A 23,592-nucleotide genomic window follows, 5' to 3' on the forward strand; every position below is an offset into this window, starting at 1 on the left:
ATGTTCACAGTTAGCCCCATTTCATCTGACATAGTTTCGGAATTCATGGTAAAGGAGCAAGTACGTGAAATGAATAAAGAAATTGCTGAGAAAACAGAGAAGTATAAGAAATGCAAGCAAATGTTGGCAGTAAGTAACTGGCTGCTTTGGAAAGCTGAACAAAAAGTAGCTAGAGCTGCGAAGTCTTATAGCCACAAAGCCTACTCCCTTGAGTTGCTTTGCTTCTTTGTGTGGTACACTGCAATTAGGCTAGAAATCTTCACTTCAGAAAACACATTTTTATTAAGTTAGCTCTTGATTACTTTTGGTGTTAGTCCATACAAGAATCCCTCAGGAAAACGCAGGTGGATTAATGAACAATGCTACTCCTACCTCTGTGCTTAAAGTTAAGAGTACTTTTTTTTTTTCTTGCATTATATTTTAAGTGTAATTGCTTTTATCAAATACAGTGTGTTGATATAAGCCAACTGATGTCTGGAACGAGTATAGCAGTGTTTTATCTAATATGGTGTTCAAGTCTAGTAACTCCTCCAAATCTGACTGATCTGGGCTTTTACAGCGTTTTGACATCTGAGTGCTGCCTACTGGCTTGTGCTGTGCCATATAAAGGCATTTATATGGTTCCCTGGACCAAAGCTGGCAGCAGTAGTGCTGTAGCCACACCATAGTAATGCCCTTCAAATATTAATACCTGTCAGTCCTGACTTAATATTCATTTAACAAGTTTGTATGTAGGTATGATGATGGAGTATTGCATCAGTGATGCTGGTGAAAAGTTGACTGTTGTAGAATGTTTTAAAAACAGGTCAAAGGAACAACCTTTAACTTTGGTTTGTCTGCCTCCTCTGCCACTGCTTCAGAAACTTCTACAAACTATAAACTGGGTGATGTCTCTGTTCACTGGTTTGCTTGTTCTTTGAGGTTTGAAAAAATAACATTAATCAACATTATGAAGTCAGAACAGTTAAGATTAGAATTAAAAACTTGGAATTCTTCTCTATTCAACATGTTTTGTTTTCCAGTATTTTTAATACAGTTCACAAACAGCCATAAACTCATCATCTTGTTTCTCATTTATTACATTGATATTATACTATTTTAATGTTCTCTCAAGAATGTAACAACTGTCATGTAATTCTGCTTGTGATGCTGTCTATGGAAAGCCTCAGTTAATTCTGCGGGCTGCTTCTATAGTGATGCTTGAGGAAAGCTTTGCCTTTGACCTTCTGGATGAAAGATATTTGGGCTGTAAAAGTTGAACCGGGAAAGGCTTTGTATTGAAATGAGACACTTTAAAGGACGATCATGGTTACAGTGTAGTATTAGGATGCAAAGAAACTTGAAACTGCAAACCTAAAGAAGAATATCAGTTTCTTGAAAACTCAGGGAAGAAATAATAGGTATTGAACATAATTGACACAGTGTACAGTGGTCCTGTCCTCTAAAGTCTTGAGTTAGGCTTGATTTCCTGGGGAAGCCATTTGCAAGTGGTCATGTTCTGAAAGCACGGAGTTAGGGTGTCATTGTTGTGGGCGGGAGGGGAAATCTCTGAAAATTTTATGTATTTCATGCCATGGTATAAACTATTTTAGGACGAGAAGATGAAGTGCAGTGTTTATGCTGATGAGCTTGCTAAACTGGAGCTGAAGTGGAAAGAGCAAGTGAAAATCAACGAGGGTATAAAATTACAGCTAGCAGCAATGGAGGATCAGTATAAAGTAAGTTACATATTTTGTTTATCCTGTTCTTCTAATAGTTGCCAATTTCTAATAGTTCAAGTAATGAAAAGTTTTAATGCACAAAAAACGACTAAATGTACTTTTGGTGTAAACAGAAATTCTGTTTTGCACTTGTAGAAACAACAGAGTCTTGTAATGCTTCTTTTAAAATAAGATGGATCTGCTAAGTATACCACCAAAAGGCAGTCTTTTAATGTTGTGGATTGAGACAAGCTTCTAAGTGATGTTGGTTTTCTATTACAGGAAGAAAAGGGGGAGATTGTTCTAATTTCCTGTTGCTTACTATAATACTAACAGGAATATTGATTGTTATGTTTGGCCGAAATTGTCCTATTAGATACTGCATTACCAGTGTAGTAATGTCTAATCCATTTACATGAATTAACTAGAGTAATACAAGAATGTTGTTTTTAAAATCATCAAGAGAGAATTACTTTATTTGGAGGATCTCAGCTACAATCTCAGTAGAATCATGTAACACATGCACCACAGATTCAGGCATAATGTGCAGCCTTAGCTTATGTGGAGCCTTAATCTTTTGAGGTTATGTGATAGTAATGCATATGTTCAAGTGGCTTTTTAGGCCAACAAAGGCAAGATATGACCAACAAATTTCCATAAGACCAACTTTTATGCTTGTTTTCAGTCTAACAGTCATAGTGTAGTTGTCAGGATGGAATACTCTCTGTTGCCCATTTTTGCCTATGGTGATTAACTGTGACTATATCAGTTCTAGTAGGAACCCTCTTCCATTAGAAATTAAAGCACTTTTTCTTTATAAACTACTGACTTAACCCTCTACAGCTCATTTCAGCGGTCTGTGTAGGCTGTGCTGTCCTTTTTTGATGTGTTTCAAAGCTCAAATTTCAGTTTTATGAAATACATTACTCTTTCAAATTAATATAATTTGATTAATTAGCAGTAATCAGTAGCCAGTGTAAATTAAATTTTTGGGGTTTTTAATTTCTGAACAGCAGGAGTAATAAATAATTGGTTCCAAAATTGCAAGCATTTTGACTGCAATTCAAAACTTGTTGTAATTCAGGAGGGGTGCAGGTGGGGAATTAAAAGAGCTTTTCTTCCCAGTCTGTAGATTTGTTGAACTGAACTAGGAGAGGTAATTTCAGAATTGAAAAAAAATCAATATGTAACTGTGCAGAACATTGAGTTTATATGCCAGAAAAACAAGCAGAGAGGCAGCCTCTGAAGTAACCAGAATCCAAATAAAGTAGCCCTCTGTAGAGGAGGGTTATTTCTTTGAAGCAAGGAGGAAGCCTAGAAGAATTGTCATCAGTTGTGTCTCCTCCCAGAGCACCCAGCAAAGAAACAAGGTAGATGTTAATTAAATAAATGTAGTATCTTTGAGGTGAGAGGAGGTTTTGGTTTTCTCAGTTTCGTGGGGAGACATAAGAGCTGGAGAGAAGTGAAATAAATCACTGAAATGCTTGCCAACACATTCCTTTTAGAAATGAGGCTTACAAACCTATGCAACTGCTTCTGCGCAGTGGTGTCCCTCCTGCCATTAATATTACTAAAACTACTGTTTTTTTAACCTAGGGATTTTATCATTCCTCAGTTGTTCCCTGAAAACTGGCAAGACTGCTAGTGTACTCCTGTTCCCAGCAGACACACGTGGGAAGAATTGCTGGTTTTCATTTGTAGTAGTACTAGATGTTGCATGGAATTACAGTAGACAACATAATTTCCATCTGAAAGATGAACTTAATCACGGGACTTTTTTTTCACAATATGACATGCAGGGAAATAGTTTCTATTCACTGATATAGGAACCTTAAACTTCTTTTCCTGTAGGTTCAGCTCGCGGAAAAAGAGAGACGAATAAAGGAACTGGCATCGCAGTTGGAACTCTATACCAGTGAGAAGGTATTGTCAGGAGTCCTGTTAAATTTTATAAATTAACACTTAGGAGGTGTTTTGGTTTGAGGAGTTGCAATTATTTTTAAGGGAGAATATGTATAGTCTTTAAAATACTTTACCATATTTGGATATTTTTGCCAAAATGAATTAACATTTTAAACTACAAATTCTGTTAATACCAATATATGTTTAAAAAAGTAAACACCTATACCAATTGGCCAGAATGGACTCAGCCTTTGAAAATACTGTTTATTGTTCTGTAATAGGGTTCTAGAATATTCTATCTAACAATGTTATGGTGTCAAAGTATTTCTTTCTTCCAGTCGTGAATGATATTCCATCCAGTATCTAAAACATAGGAATTCCTACCAGTTTTGTCCTGTATTCCTTTTGAATCTGAGCAGCATCAGTTTTTCTATAAGCTTTCAGTGGACTTCCAGTCTCCTTCCTGCTTTATTCCTCTGTATCTGTTAGGGAAAGAGGTTCAGCCCTGTGGTTTCTAGAGGTTCTTACCAACTTAGTGCATGTGCTGTTTGCCCAAGTAGGAAAGATTATTACTGAGCTCATGATGGAGTCTTTCTGTCCTCTAAGGGAGCATCAGTTAACAAAGCTTGCAGGAATTTTATTTATTTGAGACAGACTCTCTCCCTGATACTTCCAGGAGTTGCTGGATGATAGGCAGCACAATTAGTAAACCTTACTCCCTTTGGAATCCCTGTTGAAGCTATGAATGGTACACGTCTATCTTGACAGTTTATTTTTTCCATCACTCTTATCCAGTGTTGCCCTATAACTAGACATGTAGACATTTCAAGAGTAAAATTTTCAGGTTTTTCATGATGTGTGCATACAACCAAATCCTTTTGACATCTGCAGGTTTCTTTATTGACTGTTTGCAATAATAAGACCATCTTGACATGTAACAGTAGTGACTTTGGTAAACTACAACAGGGAAAATATCTTTATCAGAAAAGAGAGATGCACAGGGAGTAATCTGATTTTTAAATACGTGATGGAAAATAGACTCCTACTTTCAACAGCTCTTTGTCTAATCAAGTTCATTACCATTACTGTTAAACCAGACATTCTGAAGTAGTAATGCTAATTTTCTGATGTTGGAAGTATCTCTAAGGTATTGTATGACAATTAGTCAAAGCTAGGTTTTACTGAAAAGTGAAATAGTAAAATGTCTTTATTACATTCAGGTAGTATTGCATGTTATTGTGGAAAAGATAAGGTTGTTCAGATTATTTTAAAAATCCAGTGTGAACAGATACTTAGTAACAACAGGAATTTGCATACTGATAAATTTAAATTAAATTAATTTCAGATTAATCAAGTTAAATGCTTTGTAAAATCCTAGATTCTCAAGTAGTTGGCTTTTACGTATTTTTTTTTAATCAAAGATGTTATTTTTAATACATCTCATATTTTTCTTTTTCATAAAAACACAAGATAAAAGTTGGTTTTGGATCAATCTACATTATCTGGAGGGAGTAATTTTAAACACCACACAATAAGAGAATAATTGTAGTAATAAGATGTGGATCTTGGAACTTTGTCTACCCAACTTATGGATATTTACATTACAAAGAAGAATCAAAGTGCTTTGCTAGACTGAAACCATGATTTTAAAGGTTAAGCACAGTATAGTAAACAGCTTTTCAATTTATACTCCATTATTAGTGTTTGTTTATAAATGTCACCAAGCATAGCACACTAAAGATGTTCACTTGCTGTCTCTTCAAACCTATAAAATCACTTGGTTTCTATTTTATTTACGTACTTATATAGCCTTAGATTTTTTTTTTAATTTTTGAAAACATACAGTTTTCTACCCTAGCTGTCCAACTTCTAGCTAAGCCCCTTTTTACAGTCACTGTGACCTACATTCTGTGTTAATCTTACGTGATGCTAAAATTAAAGTGCTAATGCCACTGCTTCTTACTTTAAACTGCTTCCATCTTGCAGAAGAAATTTATGTTAAAAAAGAGAAAATCTTAATGTTAATGATAATTAATCAATCCTGCTTTGTATTGAGTAAAGATTATTTATATTTTATCTGCTCACTAAAACTTTTAAGATGTAATCCTAACCATTTAACCCTAACCATTTTGATCATATATGCAATTTAGTCTATAAATCTAAAGTAACACTGGCATGGTTTTATATCATATCTACAGGAGGATATTTTTCTTGGAGGGTGTTAGGCAGAAAAGATGTTGTCCATTTAGAGAAACCTAATACAGAAAATAAACACTGCTGGTTTTATGGCCAGTGCTCCAGGAAGATAACTTTCTGTAAGCTGCCTTACCTTTTGTAGATACTACTTTTTTCCTGTTTGAAAATGACTATGATGTTGCTATTGGAGTCCAAACCCTTTATATCTGAAACCAGATAGTACATATGTAACAACACATGTAAAATCTCCAGCTTTTTTCATTTGAGTGGTGGTTTGTTTCCAGAGTAGTTTTAGTTACTTGGTTTTGTACTTCTGTGTTAGTGTTTTTGTTGAAGCTTGCCTGTTTTTAAGAAAAGTACACTTGAGTTGTTCCTTGTAATAACTGAGATGTTTTGCTTGTTACGTAGATAAACTGCTAGTTGTCCAAATTAGCAAAGACCAAAGTCTTGGGTTTCAGTTCAGAGTCTCTTGAGAAAACACACACTTCCATCTTTGAGGCTTTTGTTAACATTACATTAGCAAATATTAAAGATAAACCCAGAGAATCCAGAAGAAAATGCTAACCAGAAAGATTCCAAAATTATTGGAAAGCATATCTGTCATTACAGATGCTATGTCTTAACTGCTGTTTTCATTTTTACATCTCAGAATTTTTTTTTTGGTGCTGAACTGTAAATGCCATATTCCTTTGGATATTCTTGGCATACACACTCTCTTTCAATTAACACATTTTGTTGAATGGAAGGATGCAGAAGACTTTTCTTTGGATGAATTACAGCTGGTCCACTGACTGCACTTGAGTCATTATAATTACTGTCTTATTGGCTTAGAGTTTTAACAGTTTCTAAGTTACAAAAACCCTTTAGTAGTTGACAATAATTACCATCTCCATGGATTATATGCAAAAATCTAGAATTTTAAGTGTATTAATTAAGAGGTGTTTTTGAACCTTTCCAAAAGAATGCATTGCCTTTCTGATACAAATGTTCAGACAGAATTGAATAAAGCAGGCCATATAAGCCCCTCAGAAAATTAAAAACAATGTTTTGGATGAAAACATTGAATTTTGGAAGTAAGGTACATGCATACCAATTCTAAACTGTAAGTATACTTACAAGAAGCTCATGGAGAAAGTTCAGAGAAGGGCCACGATGATGATGTGAGGCCTGGAGCACCTCTCCTATGAGGACAGGCTGAGAGAGTTGGGGCTGTTCAGCCTGGAGAAGAGAAGGCTCCAGGGAGACTTTATAGCAGCCTTCCAGTACCTGAAGGGGCTACAGGAAAGATGGAGAGGGGCTTTTTACAAGGGCGTGTAGCGAGAGGACAAGAGGTAATTGATCAAAACTGGAAGAGGGGAGATTTAGGTTAGACATTAGGAGGAAATTTGAAATTTATTGGTGTGAGGCTGGAGAGACGTTGGAACAGGTTGCCCAGGGAAGCTGTGGATGCCTCATCCCTGGAAGTGTTCAAGGGCAGGTTAGATGGGGCTTTGAGCAACCTGGTCTAGTGGGAAATGTCTCTGCCCATGCAGGGGGGTTGAAACTAGGTGATCTTTAAAGTCCCTTCCAACTCAAACCATTCTGTGATTCTATTATATATTAAGTAAGTAAGGATATAAAGAAGAAGGAAAGATTAATTAGAATTTTGCTCATTAAGTTCATAGAGGACTGATTTTTCACAGGAAGTGTAGTAACCTTGGTATCTAATTCAGCTTTTCATGGATTTAAAATCCTCTTTTTTGTACTCAAACAGTGGTACAAGTGCAGTTTTGTTCCATATGATGCTTTAGTATAAATATTACTTGGAATAAGTCAGCTAGTCTGGATTACCTTTGTGAAAAATAATTTCTATTTGTTCATATTAATAGAAAATAAAAACCTTGAGTAGTAGTTTTTCCTCCTAGAATGAATTGTCTGAATGTTATAGAAAATAGTCTAGTAGTTAGTGCTGAATTTACAAATGTATTCATGGGCCTTGGTATGACTGTTAGTGTTGTGACCATTGTACCTAGGTTATAGTCCAGAATGATACAGCAAATTGTCTTAAATCTGACACATTTTTACATTTTTGTTATCCCAGCATTTACCTAAATGTTTTTCATATAAAGTGCTGGTAATGTCTCCCCAAGCTGTCCATCAAGTTAAAAATCTTGTGTGGAACTTTGGTAGAATTGTCATACTTTCTGTAGCACATTATGGCCTTGATAGGAGAAACCTTTTCTCATTTGTTTTCATTCAAAAAGTGTTGTAGGGTACACAGCCTTTTCCTTGCCCATTGTTTTGACTGGCAGCCTCCACTGTAATTACCAGAGTTACTCATTATGCTTCCAGGATTCTTTCCTGATCTATCATTCTGTCTTCTTTCCTTCCCTATTCAAGTGTCATGAATTGGTCTGTGAGACCATGATTCATCATTTTGAAGAGAGATTTTCCACTGAGTAACAAGATTTTCTTCACGGTTCTGCAAACTAGCCTTTCCCTCATGCCTGCTAAGAAGCTGACAACTTCATGCTATAGATGTGGAAACCACTGCTTAACATGTTGACCTTAATAATTACTTTATTGTTCTCTTTTTTTCTTCCCCCTCTCCCTTTGATTTCAGTTTTTTTGGAGGGGATAGTCTGTCTTTTTTGAATGTAGGAACACAAAGGTACCAATTGGATTGTTAAGTCTGCTTTACAGTGCAGCTTTGAAACTGTTCTTGTGTCTTCAGTCATTGAAAAGCATAAACCACTTCTCTACATTGTAGCAATACTCTATATTAATTGAAAAAAACAAACATCCCTTTTTCTTCTTTCTGTTGGCAAAAAGGAGAAATGTAAAACCTTCAGCTGTGTTAGCAGTGGCTTGGAATAGGGAGTTTTGGGCTATACTTGGTTGTAATGGTGATAGAAATATTTTGACATAATAATAATAAGTTAAAAAAACCCTAATAATGACAGATGGAACACGTTCACCAAGCAGAATCACAAACAAGGACAATTGTTCCAGCTGGTTTAACATATTCCATCACATATTTAAGAATCAATTATTAAAGGAGCTGCAGGCAAGGGAAAGTAATGGATCTTTGCCTCTGTATGTACGTTTTAGGTGAAAATGTTTGGTAGGTTCTCTGTTTGAACTAAGTAATTCTCTTCTAGTTTTAAACATTGCTAAATCTACCCCATCTGCAACTAATGTACAGAGCTGAAGGTGGTTACATGACTGGGTATGCAAGTAAGGGTAACTTTAAGGAAACAGCTTAGCTAATGTTAAGTTACACTTCAACTAGGTCAACGTTCTGATGTTAGATATCAGAAGAGATCTAGTGCAATGTACTTAATAGTTCTTAAAATATATGCCACTCATGAACTCATAGGAAATTAGTTCAGGTATGTACATCCATATACCTCATGTACTGATGGTACATTCTTGAATGGTATGGTATGAAAAAAAGAATTATTTTTAATTATAACTTTGAAAAACTTTTCTCACTGCACGTTATCTTTAGTTGTTAATCCACCCTTCCTTTGCCTACTTAACTTCTTTTTTCTTCATTTTAAAGAGGATGCAGGTATTTATTGAAAAATGTGGCAGTTCTGTTAATGTAATTTGAATAAATGAATGAATAACAAAACAAAAAAATACTTAAAATATTTTCTTTGTATTTGCTTTTCTTCATTGACTATTCTTGGTATGGATGGTATGTTTGGTACTAGAGATTGTATCAGACTAGAGATGAAAAGACTGTGGTAAGATTAGAAGATGTGTTTTCTTTAAAAAAAAAACAACAAAACAACAAAACCCCAACACCTTACTGTGCATTATTTAGGAACTTGGCAGGACACCAGGAAATCAGGCTGGAAGGATGATGGAAGGACAGGTTTCACAACAGACATTACATTTTCGCAACCCATATTCGGAGGAAAATGGACCAGTTCCTGCAGTGCCAAGCAGACTTCCAGTATTACAATATGGAAACCCTTATGCAATTCAGGAAAGAAGAGGCAAGTACATTTTCTCCTCCCCCATCCCCCCCATAATATCTCTCTCACTGTTTCAGAAGCAGTGGCTCATTTAGTGTAGTTTAGGTACCAAAAATCTTTATGCTGCTCCTTTATTGGTTGATGAAAATTGACTAAAGTATTTTTATTTTACTGATGAAAATTAAAAAGGTAAAGTTTTAAGGAAACAACTTTTGAAAAAGATGATTTCTATCGTTTTATATTATCTTAAGCGAAAATGTGTTTAAGTCTTGATTTTTAACTGTAAGGTAGCACGTCTGTAATCTCAAAATACAAACTCTACTGAACAAAGGTGCTCTAATTATTTATTTTTTTTAGATGGAGCAGATGGTGCTTTTAATCCTGATGAGATCCAAAGACCACCTGTTAGAACTTCTTTCTGGGAGCTAGAAGATGACGTAGTGTGCAGTCAGCCTTCACGCAATCTTAGCCGGCCTGATGGTTTAGAAGATCCCGAGGATAGCAATGCAAGTTACCTTTTTTTATTACTTTTTTCCTTGATAACGTTTACTAATGAGTAATCCAGAGTTGCACATAGGTTTTCAGTATCTGATAAGCCTGATTTATTGTTATGTAAATCCAGAATTGATTTTTCTTTCCCCTGAGCAGTATTTTAGGTGAATTCTGCTTGCTTTGCAGGAGAAAACGCTGCACATCGATTGATGGTAATAGACTTGTTCCCCCAGTCTTGAGTTACTGACACCTTGTTTTGGTATTAGAACAGCAGCCTCTTAATATTTTAAAGAACTGAAGTAGAAAAAGCCAAGTCATCTCAACTCCTTATGATTTTTCTCTCCTGTGATGTAGAATGGGGGCTTAATATGTAGCCACATCTTACTTATTTTAGAATTTATGTATAGGAAGTAAATCGTATTGCAAAAATGCAAAGTTAAAGAATTCAGATGCCAGTGTTTTTATTTTAGTGCTGAAGAAAAAATTGTATCAGATGCTTCATTCTAATCTATTAATCTTTTATTCTGTCTTCTGAAAATCTGCATTTATTAATTTCAATTTGGAATATTTTTTTGCTATTATTCTGGTATTTGGAAGAGCTAGTTGACTGTTACCTAAATCTGGTTAAACTGAAAATGACAGATTGTCACTGATTTATGTTTAGGCCTTTATGTTTTAAGTGGCAATGGGTTAGCTTTTTAGTACAGTAACTTGCACATTCTAGTATAAAATATGGCTTTAGTAAATTGGCTTCTATGAGAAATTGGTCTGTATTCCTTCGTTTCAGTAGCAACAGACTTAACTATTCATTCCAAGTACTCTTGCACCTTCAAAAATATTAAACAAGAAATACCTTTCTCCAAGGTATTGTGCTCTTTGCAAGTACAGTGGTATCATGACCTGTTTCTCATTTAGTCTAGTTTGCCACACTTAATTGCTATTAGCCTTTGCAGAAACTGATCAGTGTTCAGACAGGCATGATTTTAGCCCTGGTGCTCAGCACCTATAATGGGGAAAAATGTGTTTCTCCCTCCTACCTTTTGCCCCCAGTGTCCATTACTGTGAATAATTAGAGAAACTGTCAGAACTTCCGCAGCCTGTTTGAAATCCAGAATGTGAGCTTAATGCTGGTGCCCACCTTTACTTCACATTTTGCATATTTAATCTGATCGTTCTTGACGTAGATACTGCATGTGACAAGCTTTTCTCATCTCTAGGCATCTGCTTCAGTTTAATTAGCAGGATGTTCTTTCTGATCTATATGCTTTGCCCTCTTGCAAACCCAAGAGAAACAGTGCTAGAGTCTTGTGCTCGTTTGCTGACACAGCTTGGATTTTTGTAATGAGATGGAATATAACAAGCTTAAATAAAGTTCAGCTTGAGAAAAGGTGCTTTTAAATAAAATAATTTATCTCTATTTTTTTTATTTTCAATTGAGAATTAGTTGCTTGCTCCTCCCAAATACAGGCTGTATGTGTAGTGTGGAAATTTACATGGAAATGAGTAGTTTCTAGAGATACTTAATAATATGTCAAAGATAAAGCAGTTCTAATGCAGTATTTCAAGATATAACCATGGAAACCCCTCCATGAATTTGCATAATTTATTGTAAAGTAGAACCTGTTGTTTGAGCAGAAGAAGCAAATATAAAAATATAAAAATATAAAAATATAAAAATGAAGATTACAATTTGCTTTACTGTTGTAGTGGAGTTTTTCTTTTTTTTTATAAGCTGTTTAAGGTATAATTCTGTGCATTTTTAAACCAGTAAATTGTAGAGCCTTTTGTTGCAGGAGGATTCCCTCCAAGAAGAAAAGATTGGTAGTCTTGCTTGTTTAAAATACTACCATTGTGTGAACTTCTGTTATCTTCAATTTCCTCATTCCTATTACTATACATTATATTAGTTTAAGAACTTGAGGATGTTGTAGTCACTTCCACCACTTGGTGGCTGCTTTGGTGGTGGTTCTCCTATGATGATGACAATGTCTACATTATTTATTCTAAAATCTTTGAGACCATAGGCCAATATTATGATACATAAGAGAACTGAGTAGAGGTTGTATATGTACAGTTGTAAACTGTCTTTTCAGATATGACTAAAATATGCTTATTCAGTCTTAAGTGAGACTAGGGAAGTGCATATACACGTGTGAGAAAAGGTTTGTGACTTGCTTCTACAGAATGAAGGCCAGAAATGAGACCTTGTTTCTATTAGGTAATTAATCTAGCTCAAGGAATGGATCAGCAAACTATGAGGGGGTCTAGCACATCAAATTTACTTGCTGTGGTTGCTGTTTACATTCCTGTGCAGTTGAGTAACTTCATAAACAATGGGGGCAACAAAGATACATCAGGAATGGTGTGGCCAGCAGGAGCAGGAAATGATTGTGTCCCTGTACTCGGCGCTGGTGAGGCCGCATCTCGAGTACTGTGTGCAGTTCTGGGCTCCTCACTGTAAGAAGGACACTGAGGTGCTGAAGCATCTCCAGAGGAGAGCTACCAAGCTGGTGAAGGGACTAGAGAAAAAGTCATAGGAGGAGTGGCTGAGGGAACTGGGGATGTTTAGCCTGAAGAAAAGGTGGCTGAGGGGAGACCTCATCACCCTTCCAGATGAGCATGCGCGTAGTGGTGTTTTAGTGTAGAACAGGTGACTTGCCACAAATTCCTGCCGCTAGCTACGCAGCACCCATTTCCCATTTGCTCATGCTTCCATAATTGACCAAAAATTAAATCACCTGGATAAGAGAATTTCTAGAAGCAGGTATGTATGGGAGAGATCTGTAAACAACACACATAGATATTTTGAAAAGGAAAATGTGAGTTTTAGAAACGTAGTCTTGATTACAGTTGGCAGGAAGCCCAGAATAACTGTCCTGGGACTCTTAAACCATGTTGTTAGTTGCAGTAAATTTGTGGGGAGCGAGGGGTGTAACTTTTGGCAATGACAGCTAGGTCAGGATATTTTTTTGAGATGAAGCCAAAATGGCCTTTCTTCTAGCAAAAAAACCTCAGTACACTCTCTTAGCCTGACCTTACCCTGGCAGCCAATTACTATCTCTTCTGTAGGATAGACATAAAAGGAGCAGCTGGTATTCAGGTACCTCTTGGGAGACCAGTCTGCTTGCAGAGGGGTGGAGAGATCTAAAAGAGTTTGATGTCACTGGCACAGCAGAACTGAGTCACAGAAAGAAAATGTCTCTACTCATCTTTCTAGTTTACCTGCAGTGTGTGTCAGGTGTGTGGCTGTTCATTTATTGTTTAAGATGGGTGTCACTTTGCTTGCTTTTGTACAGTGTCACACAACTTTGTCTCTGATTTCCGTTTGGCAATCTTTGAACTAATGACATTAGCTTTTCATTGTAATCATGAAAGCAGTACTTAACTACTTGAGACAAAATTGGTTAGTTTGGTAAAACTGCATGAGTTGTACTGGTTTCTGACTGTTTCAGGCTTTCCCTTCTTCCTCTTTTAGTGGCAAACTCCTTTTTACCAAGCATTATTGTTATATTTATCTTTATGATTCACATAATCTGTGGAACTCACTGTAGTAATTTTAAAGAGAGTTATGGACCAGTGGCAATAGTTAAGTCATGTTGTTAAAGGCATCCTTCATAATTCTTTCATCTAAACCTCTGAATTTCTGAATTCAGCAAGGCTGGCATTCATTCTGCTGCATACCCACAGTTTTCATAAGAACCTGAGGCCATCTGTCAGCTCTGTTGCATCACTGCAGGGCACTGTAGAGGTCTTGGACTAGGATGACCAGGGAGCCATGCGCCGGGTCATCAGTCTGGAGTGCAAGCCTCTGGGTCTACACAAAGGGCAGATCACACCCTCCCTTTCTCAGAATATGGCATATGGGCTAAAGTCCCAGTAACTTGGATGACTCATCTGTGGGGTCTTCAGAGTAAGTTGATGGCTGTGCTTGAAGTACAGCATAGGCTGAGCCATCAAGTCCTGGCCTCCCACCAATTATTGTCAAACTCTTTCTGTAAAGCAGCTTCAAGACGCCTTCTCATTTCAGCTTCTGAGTCTGCAGGGGATGGTGTGTTTTACCACGGGACAGTGGGTTTTTGATGACAGGTTGAAAAGCATATGTAACATCATATGTAAGAATAAAGATTACATCTTTGGTTATACAAGCTGGAAGAAACTGGGCACTAAGTGGTGGTGAACCAAGATGAGTAAGATCCACCCTCCCTTCATACAGTTCTGTTTCACAGGGAACACTTCAGTAGTTTTGTCCATCTGAAATGACAGAAAGAGCTGTCAGAGTACAAGACTATGGGACATTTTCTGTGCTCTTCAGAAGTTCCAAGTTACCCCATGGCAGTGTGTGACAGTTTTTAGTTACTGATAATTGTATACTGTTTGGTGTAACTTGTAGTTAGAATAGCTGTGAAGTTCTCATTGTTACTGTTTGACCAGTCTTGAATTACACAGTAATCTCTGTAATATGCATTTTGAGATAGGCTCATGTAGATTTCAATTCTCATTTAATTTAAGCATAGCAAAAGGGCAAGAATTGATCCATCTTCATATACTTGGCCAAGACAAAAAGTACACTAAAGAGACAGACTTTCCATGTTTTCATGTAGTATCAGTACATACTGGGTAGTGTAATTGGTACACAGGCCAGAAGCTACTATAAGGAATCCACAGTATGTTTTCTACAGTTAATGGAACTGGGTAATGGGAAAGCTGTGTTCTTAGGACATATCAAACTTAATGTTACTTAGACATCAGAAAAGCCATTTTTAAAACTGTCAGCACTTGTGCTTGCCTTTTGTTGAAGCTGGTGCCTACAAGGCAGCAGTGCAGGACAGCACATGTGTGCCCATGTAGAGGAGAGCAGCAGCATCTTTGTCAAATCAGTTTAGCAAAAAGGAATGTTGCATTTTTACATGATAGGGTGTCACTCTTGCCAGAAGCTTGAAAGGAAGGAGAAAAATGTATACAATGTCATCTTATCAAGTGACTAGCAGTAACCAATATGTGTTACGGTTTGGCTTTTTCTTTAAAAAAAAAAAAGGGGTGAGAGGGGCAAAATACTGAACAAATAGCTAAAATAAATAGAGTAAATAATGTGAAAAACCCACCCAAAACAAACTAAAAAACCTCACCTGACTTTTAGCTAATTAAAGCTTTATATAAGGTGGACAGGCAGTGCTGATTTTTTAAATTATTTTTTAAAATGGCAGTGCTTTCTATGAATCAGTGTTTCCATCGTGTTGATTCTAATTAAAATCTTTAGTTACCCATGGTCCGTGGCAGTGGAGCAAAATATGCACGTGGGGAAACTGCTGCTGAAGTGGTCCTGCCTGTGCTGACACAGGTAATAGAAGTGGATGGAGGGCACTGGGAAGATCACTTCTACTTGAGTAATGAGTTACAGAAGCATATTTCATTTGTCACTCAGTATGTTTTAAATTTTCATTAAAACTGATAGGTTTCCTCTTCTGATAGGGCAATTAAAATTTCTGTGGTATTCTAACATTTGGATGGGGATGGATTCCTTCAGGAATGATGAGTTCTGTGTTCTGTTACAGTGGGGCATTCAGGTCAGTGGTTGCTTTCAGGTCTGTGGAGAGACCCTTTCTGAAAGCTGGGTTTTGTTGAATGCAGTAACAATTCTGAATGGGAAAAGAGTCCCATCTGTATCATGTTAGCCACGTAATTTTGGTTAATGTCCTTATATACCAAATTAATACTAGCTTTGACAAATCCTGACTGCTTACTCAACTAAAGTTAATAACCCTTAATATAATGGGTAACTGATGTGTTCATTGTTGGATCTGTCCTAAACAAATCTTAAGGACCTCATCTGAGGCTGAAGAGCCCTTTCTCCAGAGAGGAACTTCATCCACCTCAGTAAGACTTGGTTGCAAACAATAAGTGCTGTGAAAAAAATGCTCAGTGTTCAAGCACTGTGTGAGTGACAAATAGTAAAGAATTTTAAGAAAGTATTTCTTAAAGATTTGAATGTTGTTTAGACCCTTGCTTGTAATGGAACTTTTTTTTTTTTTTTGAGGGAAGACACACATACATTTTGTCAGATAAATTCTGGTTTGCTGACTGTCAGGTACTCAGCCACTTTATCATGGTTTTGGCACTAGAGTATTTTTAAAAGTTTTTCTTCTTTCATGCATCTGTCTTATCTCTTCTGTGATAAAAGGAACAAATAATTAAAAACCCATCTGTCCTTTTTACTTCAGGTGCAAAGCAAGCAAGTCAGACAGGGAAACATCTCTGTTGCTAGCATCTGTCACAGCAAACCCCACTAGCTGCTTAATGGAAATGTTAAATGCTTGAAACTAAACAGCTGTTTTCAGCAGAAGAAAATATTGAGGGAATCTTTGCATCCTTCTCTGTTTCCATTAACTCTTCATAAGGACAAAGCCCCAGAATGAAATGTGAATATGCATGTTAGTTGTGTGTATAAAACTTACAGCATGTATGCTGTTATATATGGTCCCTTACACATCCATTTTTGAAGATAAGTGAAATCATTCATAATTCTTGCATGTAAGGCATCTTTGAGATGAGAAGGAAAATGATCTAGGAGTTGGAATTTCAAGAAACTTGATGAATGTACCTGTTTTCCTACCTTGAATAGGTTTTGTGCTTTATTATCCGCTCGCAGAATTGAACCAAAATGCCATATAATAATTTTACACTGCAGGTAGAATGGGTTTACAAACACAGTTCTGATTATAATTCCTTCAGTTCATTTTCCTTTTGTGCTTTCTTCCTTTCTCTATTTCTGTTTGCTTACATCACTGTGCCTATTTAAGTCTTAATTTGTAATAATGTCATCACAGAATAAAACCCAACCCCAAACCTGCTAAACATATCGTAGAATCATAGAATGCTTGTCAGAAGGGAGCTCCCAGAATCCAGGCACTATAGGTATTCTTAGTTTTTCTGCTGGACAGGTTCCCACCACAGGCAGATTTTTTTCCTTTTGTGAGAGGTGAGGAGCAGGTATTCCCTAGAGACATGGGCCTGCCTTCCTAACCTGATGGAAGCTCTGAGGCAAACCTGCTTGTCCATCAGCAGAGTGATCCTCATCAGTGGCCGCTGGCAGCTTTTGATGTGCTGTTAGTGCTGGTGCAGGAGAACAGAGCTGACAGAGCTGCTGAGAGGGGCAGTGGAGCTGGTGTGCCTGACAGCAGCCTGAGGCCTGGGACCTGCTCAGCTGGTGAGAGCAGCACTGGCAGATCAGTCAAAACTGACCACTGGGAGCCAAGCGTGGGAATCAAAATCAAGTGTCTTTTTCCCTTGCTGAAATGAAATTGGGCAGATTTTTAAAGTCTGACTTGACACTCTGTTGTCTAGGATGTAAGTTTTAGCCTTCAATAAAATGTTGTCATGGTTGGCAGTGTGATGCCCTGCGTTCAGTTTAACTCAGGTTTCTCTGTTCCAACCTGGCCCTCAGGCAGCAGCAGTGAGGTGACCTCCATTTCTGAGTTCCTGTGCTGGTGGCAGCACCCTGGCAGCACTGGCACATGGTTCTGCTCTCCAAGCAGGTGGTCGAAAGGCAGGCTGTGTGCATTAACCATGTGTCCCTTTTGTACACTCAAGTAAAACTTACACTGCAGAAGGTTATAAAAGGAAAGGTGAATTTCATCCAGGTTTATGCTTGATAACAAAAATGCATTTGGAGGAGGGAGGGGGATAAAGGCTGTTTTCTAGTGGATATTATTTAAAATACTTCCTTTGTTTAATAGGATGATAACACCGTACCTTCTGCTCCTGATCCTCCAAGTCTTCTCCTGCATGAACGTGGAACAGGTTTCTGCTTTGATGCCAGGTACATGTTCTCTTTTATTGGTCTTTAATGGAATGGGTAGGTTTCTATCTAACTAGATGTTTTTACTCAAAGGTGAGGGGTGGAGACAAAAAACTACTAAGCATGGTCAACAAACGTTTGGCTTACAATGAACTGTCAGAGAATATGCTGTGAGACTGGGTAGACTATTTATGCTAGACCTTATTTTGACAGAACTTGTACCGTTTCTTCAGTAAATGCATGAGTAGCTTTTGTTTTTTCCCCTCTCTTTCCAACCTAATTGTGCACCTAAGTTTAGAGCTTTTATGGAGTGTGGTGTTTGCTAAGAGCAAGCATTTATGAGCAGGGAGAGTGGTTTCCCATGAAACTACTTAGCCGTTAAGACAGTCAATAGATTTGTATTCAGAGGTAGCTGGAATTACGTCAAAACCTTGTAGCTTTTAAAATGGCAGGTTATTTTGGAATTCCTCTGCAAAACTACCTTAACTGCTTTCAGCAAAGACATTGAAATAAACCGTATACTTGCTTAGACACAAAGCCTGCCTGAATTTTAAGTTTGTAGTAAAGCTCTTGACTTCGGTGGCAACAGGATCCTGCTTTTGTATTTTCTTTTGCAGTAATGGATTAAATAACTGTTCCCTTTTCTCTTTCTCTCCACCTCCTCATGAAGCTTTGATGTGCACAAGAAGTGCCCTCTCTGCCACGTGATGTTTCCACCTAACTATGACCAGAGCAAGTTTGAGGAACATGTGGAGAGCCACTGGAAGGTGTGTCCCATGTGCAGTGAGCAGTTCCCGCCTGACTATGATCAGCAAGGGTTTGAGAGGCATGTTCAGACACACTTTGATCAGAACGTATTAAACTTTGACTAAAAACTTTGTTTTGCAGTGTAGCTTAAAAAAAACCCCACCACTTTGAGTAGTCCACCTATGGAGCCAAACCAGTGCAGCTTTTCTGTAACAGTGCAAAATTCTGATCCCAAGCTAACGTACTCTTACTGGGAGCTGTGACAAGTCGTGGCTATAAGCTGCTATGGGGTTTTCTTCTCTCTCTACCTACCATTATACTAGAAAAACCCAGAAAACCCCCCCCCTTGTTGTGTATGTAGCTATTTATTCCCCTACTTAGTGGAATTTAATTGTAAGGACACAGGAGTGACTCTGCCTCAGAAAAAATGAGACCAGTTCACAATGCTCTTCAGCTACATAAAAATGCCACCAAAGCACCCAGGGTTTCTCTTGACCATAACTGAGGCATGATTAAAAATGTAATAAACAGATGTTTCTCCTAGCAAATTTGTGTAGTTTTTCCTTTGAGTAACATCTACATCAGAAAGTTGTGTTACTTATCCAATCAAAATATAGTTTTCTAGTACATTTCTGAAATGTAGATGCACGTACTGTGAGATGAGATGCTTGCGACAAACTAACGGCAAATACTTCAGTCTTACATCTGGAACGTTTGCCTTGAGGGATAATGTGATACTAAGTATGTTACACCTTCAGGCAGTGGTTTTGAGTTGAAAGAATCTGTTGTGTTGAAAAGCCTGAAAGCAATTGTTTAAAAAAAATCATTGCCATTATGTTGCAATTGCAGTCAGTAGGAAATATTGTTATATTTTCACAGCAGTGAATTGTGTTCCTTTTTGCTTAGGGCTTTTAAAACCTTCTGTGTTTTAACTTCATGCATTTCTTTCCAGTAAGTAAAAACATGTGTGTATATCTAAACATTTTATATTTACTTTAACTGTATTAAGTAAATTTGCTTTCCACTTGTACAGTAGTCTTGTTACATTAAATGCAAAATGATTCATGGAGTCAATGATCCTTTTTACCCTGCTGCTCGTTTTGAAATAAACCCGAGTTGGGCTTTACATACTTAAGAGTGATGTTTCAGCTCCGTGTGACAAAGAAACCTGCCCACATCTCTTGATGTTCTTAGAGAGAATCAGAGATTAAGGTTTTGAGTAACTTCTCGTCTGCAGGTCTCTCATGAGCATGTGCAATATCCTGTTCAGTGCATGATTTATGGAAAGCTGCATGAGGTTGATAAATCTCAGTGTTTTGGCCTCTGTTCCATTTTAAGTCTTAGAGTATTTTTTTTTAACTTAAAACTTCATGTCAAGAGATGGTCTGAGGTAACACATGGAAGCACTGAAAGAACAATTTGTCCTTTTTTTTTCTGACCGTAACTCATCAGCACATGAAAAGTTAGGCTGTAAAACCACAACATTATTAAAGACTTCTGAAATCTCAGAGGTCGGTATCCCACCCAGGCAGGAGGACAACCTCAAAACGTGATTGTGCTGAAGCAGAGATGTGTGGAAATATAGGGAATTATTGAAATAGTTTCCCTGTTAAGCAGTCATGTCAGGGTGGCTATTTAAAGTAACCTACCCGGGGAGGTTGCAGGTATGTGACAGAAGCCAAATACCTCTACTAAAACCTCACTGAATTAAAATGTTAATGATTTCTCCTTTAGTAGTGATTGATAGCCACTTCATTTCTGGAAACCCTTAGAAGAAAGGTAACCCATATCCTGCCACTGGGAAGGGTCAGTCCCAATTTTATCTGGTAACCCAAGTCCTGTTGCAATGTTGGAAGGAAGTCTGAATTCCTTTTGACCCATTAAATAAATTATTTGATTGATAAACCTATTTTTTTTCTTCAGGCTGTGGCATCCTGTGTCATCTTGTGCTCTGAGGGTGTAGTGCTGAAGTTGCTTCAGGTGTGCATTGGGTAGAGTCTGATGATACCAAAGTAAAAGATACAAATGAGAGATCATACACAGCCCAAGAACATAACTCTGGGTTAGGAAGGAGGACAGAGCAGTCTTTTTAGATCAGAGGCAGTTTATTTTAAATGTGATTTGATTTACATTTATAAGCAGCTTTCTTGACAGGATTTCTTTTAAGTTGCCTTCAGTTCTAAAACAAACCTCTGTCACTTTCAAACTTAAAAAGTACTTTGTCCCCAACAAAACATATGAAAATATAATTTAAAGCACACTTTTCACAGACACGGTACAATACATTCACTATACACAGTATAACAAAATAGTCCCATCTTTACCAGTTTAATAATACTGTCACAATGAATAAGTAAATAGAAACTGGAATTTCATTTTTCATAGTTGAAAGGAATTTACATGCAACAATGACGCTTTACGACTGTTTAGCTGTTGAATGAACTTACCCAGCCTGTAGTTTCTTGCACTAGGAGCAGAGCCTAAATGTGTTTGTTGGCCAGATCTGTTGCCAAAACTGCAGAAGGTGGGAAATGGCCACCTGGGCCTTGTGTGTGCCAGGAACTCTCATGTCTGGATCATCCTTCGACCCCGACTGACAGCGCAGCGCAAGCACTGTCACCTCTGGGGTATGAAACAGTGATGCTTCGTTTGAAACACTTACTCACTAGGATGATTTTCAAGTGGTTCAATTAGACTTTTACTCTGCTGGAGAACAGGTAATTGTCATCCTTACCAACTTTTTATTTAAAGCTTTGGGAAAAAAGAGGGAAAGCTCATTCCTCCTTTATTTGAGCTTTCCTTTGCACGTGAAGGACAAGGACCAAAGCAAAGGCGATGGCCGTGGTTAACACAACGAGTTCCTCCCTAAACCTGGGGGGGTCAGAAGTTTGGGGCCGGGGCAGGGGCTGCCCCCTCCCGGCCAGCTCAGCTCCAAGAAGAGCACTTGTGAGAGAAGAATGCGCAAGGCAGGCTGGCAAGCCAGGAATGCTCAGGTATGGTCCAGACACGAAGTGCTCTCATGTTGGCCTTTGTTTGCCATCAGTCTCTGACCACCTGCTGCAAGAAGCACTTAATAATCTTCAGTAAGGCTCATATGTCATATTTCTGCAAAATTAACTGTAAAGCTAAACAGACACTTGCCCATGGAATGCAGTGACCTATAATGAGAAGGAAAAAAAACCACACAAAGGAAATCTCAAAATACAATAAAGATGAGGGAGAGGCATTAGAAACTCCCTTAGCACAAATAATGGACCTCCTTAAACCAGGCGTAGAATTTTTAATTTTTATTTGCAACCACAGGCACATGCTTGTACAGTAGTTGCAAGAATTGGCAACACATAAAACATTAAATCTGTTGGCAATAGAGAACTACAAAGTGCTTTAAAACTTCATCTGAGATGAAGATAATTGTTTCTCACACACACATAAATTTGCACTTAAGTATTTCCAAGTGTCTTTCTGACAGATAGTTCAGGGGTAACTATTTAGTTGGACTGAGAGATTGGTCCTCAAATATTTGATGGGCATGAACACAATATGACAACAAAAAAGTAGTAATTTCTATCACTAAGGTGATTGTTTACTAGTTTGAATGGCAGGATTTTCATCATTTCAAGAGGGAAGAAAAAAAAAAAAAATTTGCAAGATAATATAAAATACAGCAAGCACACCTTTTATGTATGTTATTTAAGTATGAAAATATTTTTAGCATATTATGTTAAACATTCTTTCTTATTTATATTTCCATTACCTAAAAGTCTTGCTACTCCACTGATAACTCCATTTATGTAAGGCATGTTAACTCTAGTTTGACGAGGGTGGTGTTGTTTTGGTTTTGCACACACATTGACAGATGCATCAAAAGTCTTCATCACGTTACAATCTTGAAAGGATGTCAGTGCCAAGCTCTCCTCCTCTCACTCCTATTCAACACTTCAGGACAACTAAATACCCAGTGCCCCCCACCCCCCATCCCCAGTTTGTTTTGTTTGTTTTGGAGAAAAATGTTCTGAAGAACCTATAGCTTTTATAGCACCTTATCTCATAGTAATGAAAATGGGTATGATGATTACATGTGCAAATGTACAAAATCATTAACTCTACAAAGATACATCATTCCAAAATTACAGAAAATTTTAAAGCATGCATTTAATTTTTTTAAAGGGTTGCTGAATGCTTCCCCTGAAAAAGGTGGCTGTTCTCAAAATCAGCAACTGCTGGTGAGGGTTTCTTGGCACATTTGTGACCAGCATGTTATTGCTGCATCTTCCTGATAATCTCAGCAGACACGGGGGGATGGAAATTGATTGTGTGGTGCCGCAGGCCCTGAGCTGTCTTGTAACTCTTCCCACAGCGACATTTGAACGGTTTGCGCACGCGGATTTGCGTTCTGTGGCCGTTCTTGGCGTGGTACTTTATACCGTTCACATTCTGCAGGTGAGAAAGGACAATGTTAGTGGGCAGGGCTGGTCGGGGCTTCCTGGTAAGAACTGGAAATTGATTCACCTCTTAAGCAAAATCACAGTCATTGTTAGGAACTCCCGCTGAATGTTGCATGTGTTGGGCTTTCAAGATACGAGGCGGGACAAAGTCTTGAATAATCTGTTCTAAAGTATGAAACATCTACCTGGATAATTCTGATTTTTATCTCCCAGTTACGGTGCTTTCAAAAAATTGCATGTAATGGGCTCACACATTGATGTTCTTCACTTCCTGACATTTTTTCATATGGCATTGACAAATTTTATTCAGAGGTTCATTTACAAGCAAACAAAGAATTGGCATGAAGACT

The 23,592-nt window shown here is 37.6% G+C and overlaps 2 protein-coding genes across 9 annotated transcripts in view; one reads left to right on the top strand and one right to left on the bottom strand.

The window, feature by feature from the left end:
* TAX1BP1 (Tax1 binding protein 1) overlaps positions 1–19,932 on the top strand; it is a 62,634-nt gene extending 42,702 nt beyond the window's left edge. For 6 of the 8 annotated variants that reach the window (XM_051612158.1, XM_051612159.1, XM_051612157.1 and 3 more), the window contains 7 exons: positions 11–129; positions 1,593–1,718; positions 3,552–3,623; positions 9,610–9,784; positions 10,121–10,269; positions 17,989–18,071; positions 18,721–19,932. In XM_051612158.1, the coding sequence (XP_051468118.1) occupies positions 11–129; positions 1,593–1,718; positions 3,552–3,623; positions 9,610–9,784; positions 10,121–10,269; positions 17,989–18,071; positions 18,721–18,922 (926 nt within the window). In that variant the 3' untranslated portion in view covers positions 18,923–19,932. The remainder of the gene's footprint in view (positions 1–10; positions 130–1,592; positions 1,719–3,551; positions 3,624–9,609; positions 9,785–10,120; positions 10,270–17,988; positions 18,072–18,720) is intronic. The other 2 variants (XM_051612163.1, XM_051612167.1) reach the window with 1 other exon arrangement.
* A 951-nt stretch (positions 19,933–20,883) lies between these two features.
* Positions 20,884–23,592, bottom strand: part of JAZF1 (JAZF zinc finger 1) — a 191,301-nt gene continuing 188,592 nt past the window's right edge. Inside the window, exon 5 of the mRNA XM_051612172.1 lies at positions 20,884–23,231. Within this exon, the coding sequence (XP_051468132.1) occupies positions 23,055–23,231 (177 nt within the window). The 3' untranslated portion in view covers positions 20,884–23,054. The remainder of the gene's footprint in view (positions 23,232–23,592) is intronic.

The sequence above is a fragment of the Apus apus genome, chromosome 2 (assembly GCF_020740795.1).
Source record: "Apus apus isolate bApuApu2 chromosome 2, bApuApu2.pri.cur, whole genome shotgun sequence".
Lineage (NCBI taxonomy): Eukaryota > Metazoa > Chordata > Aves > Apodiformes > Apodidae > Apus > Apus apus.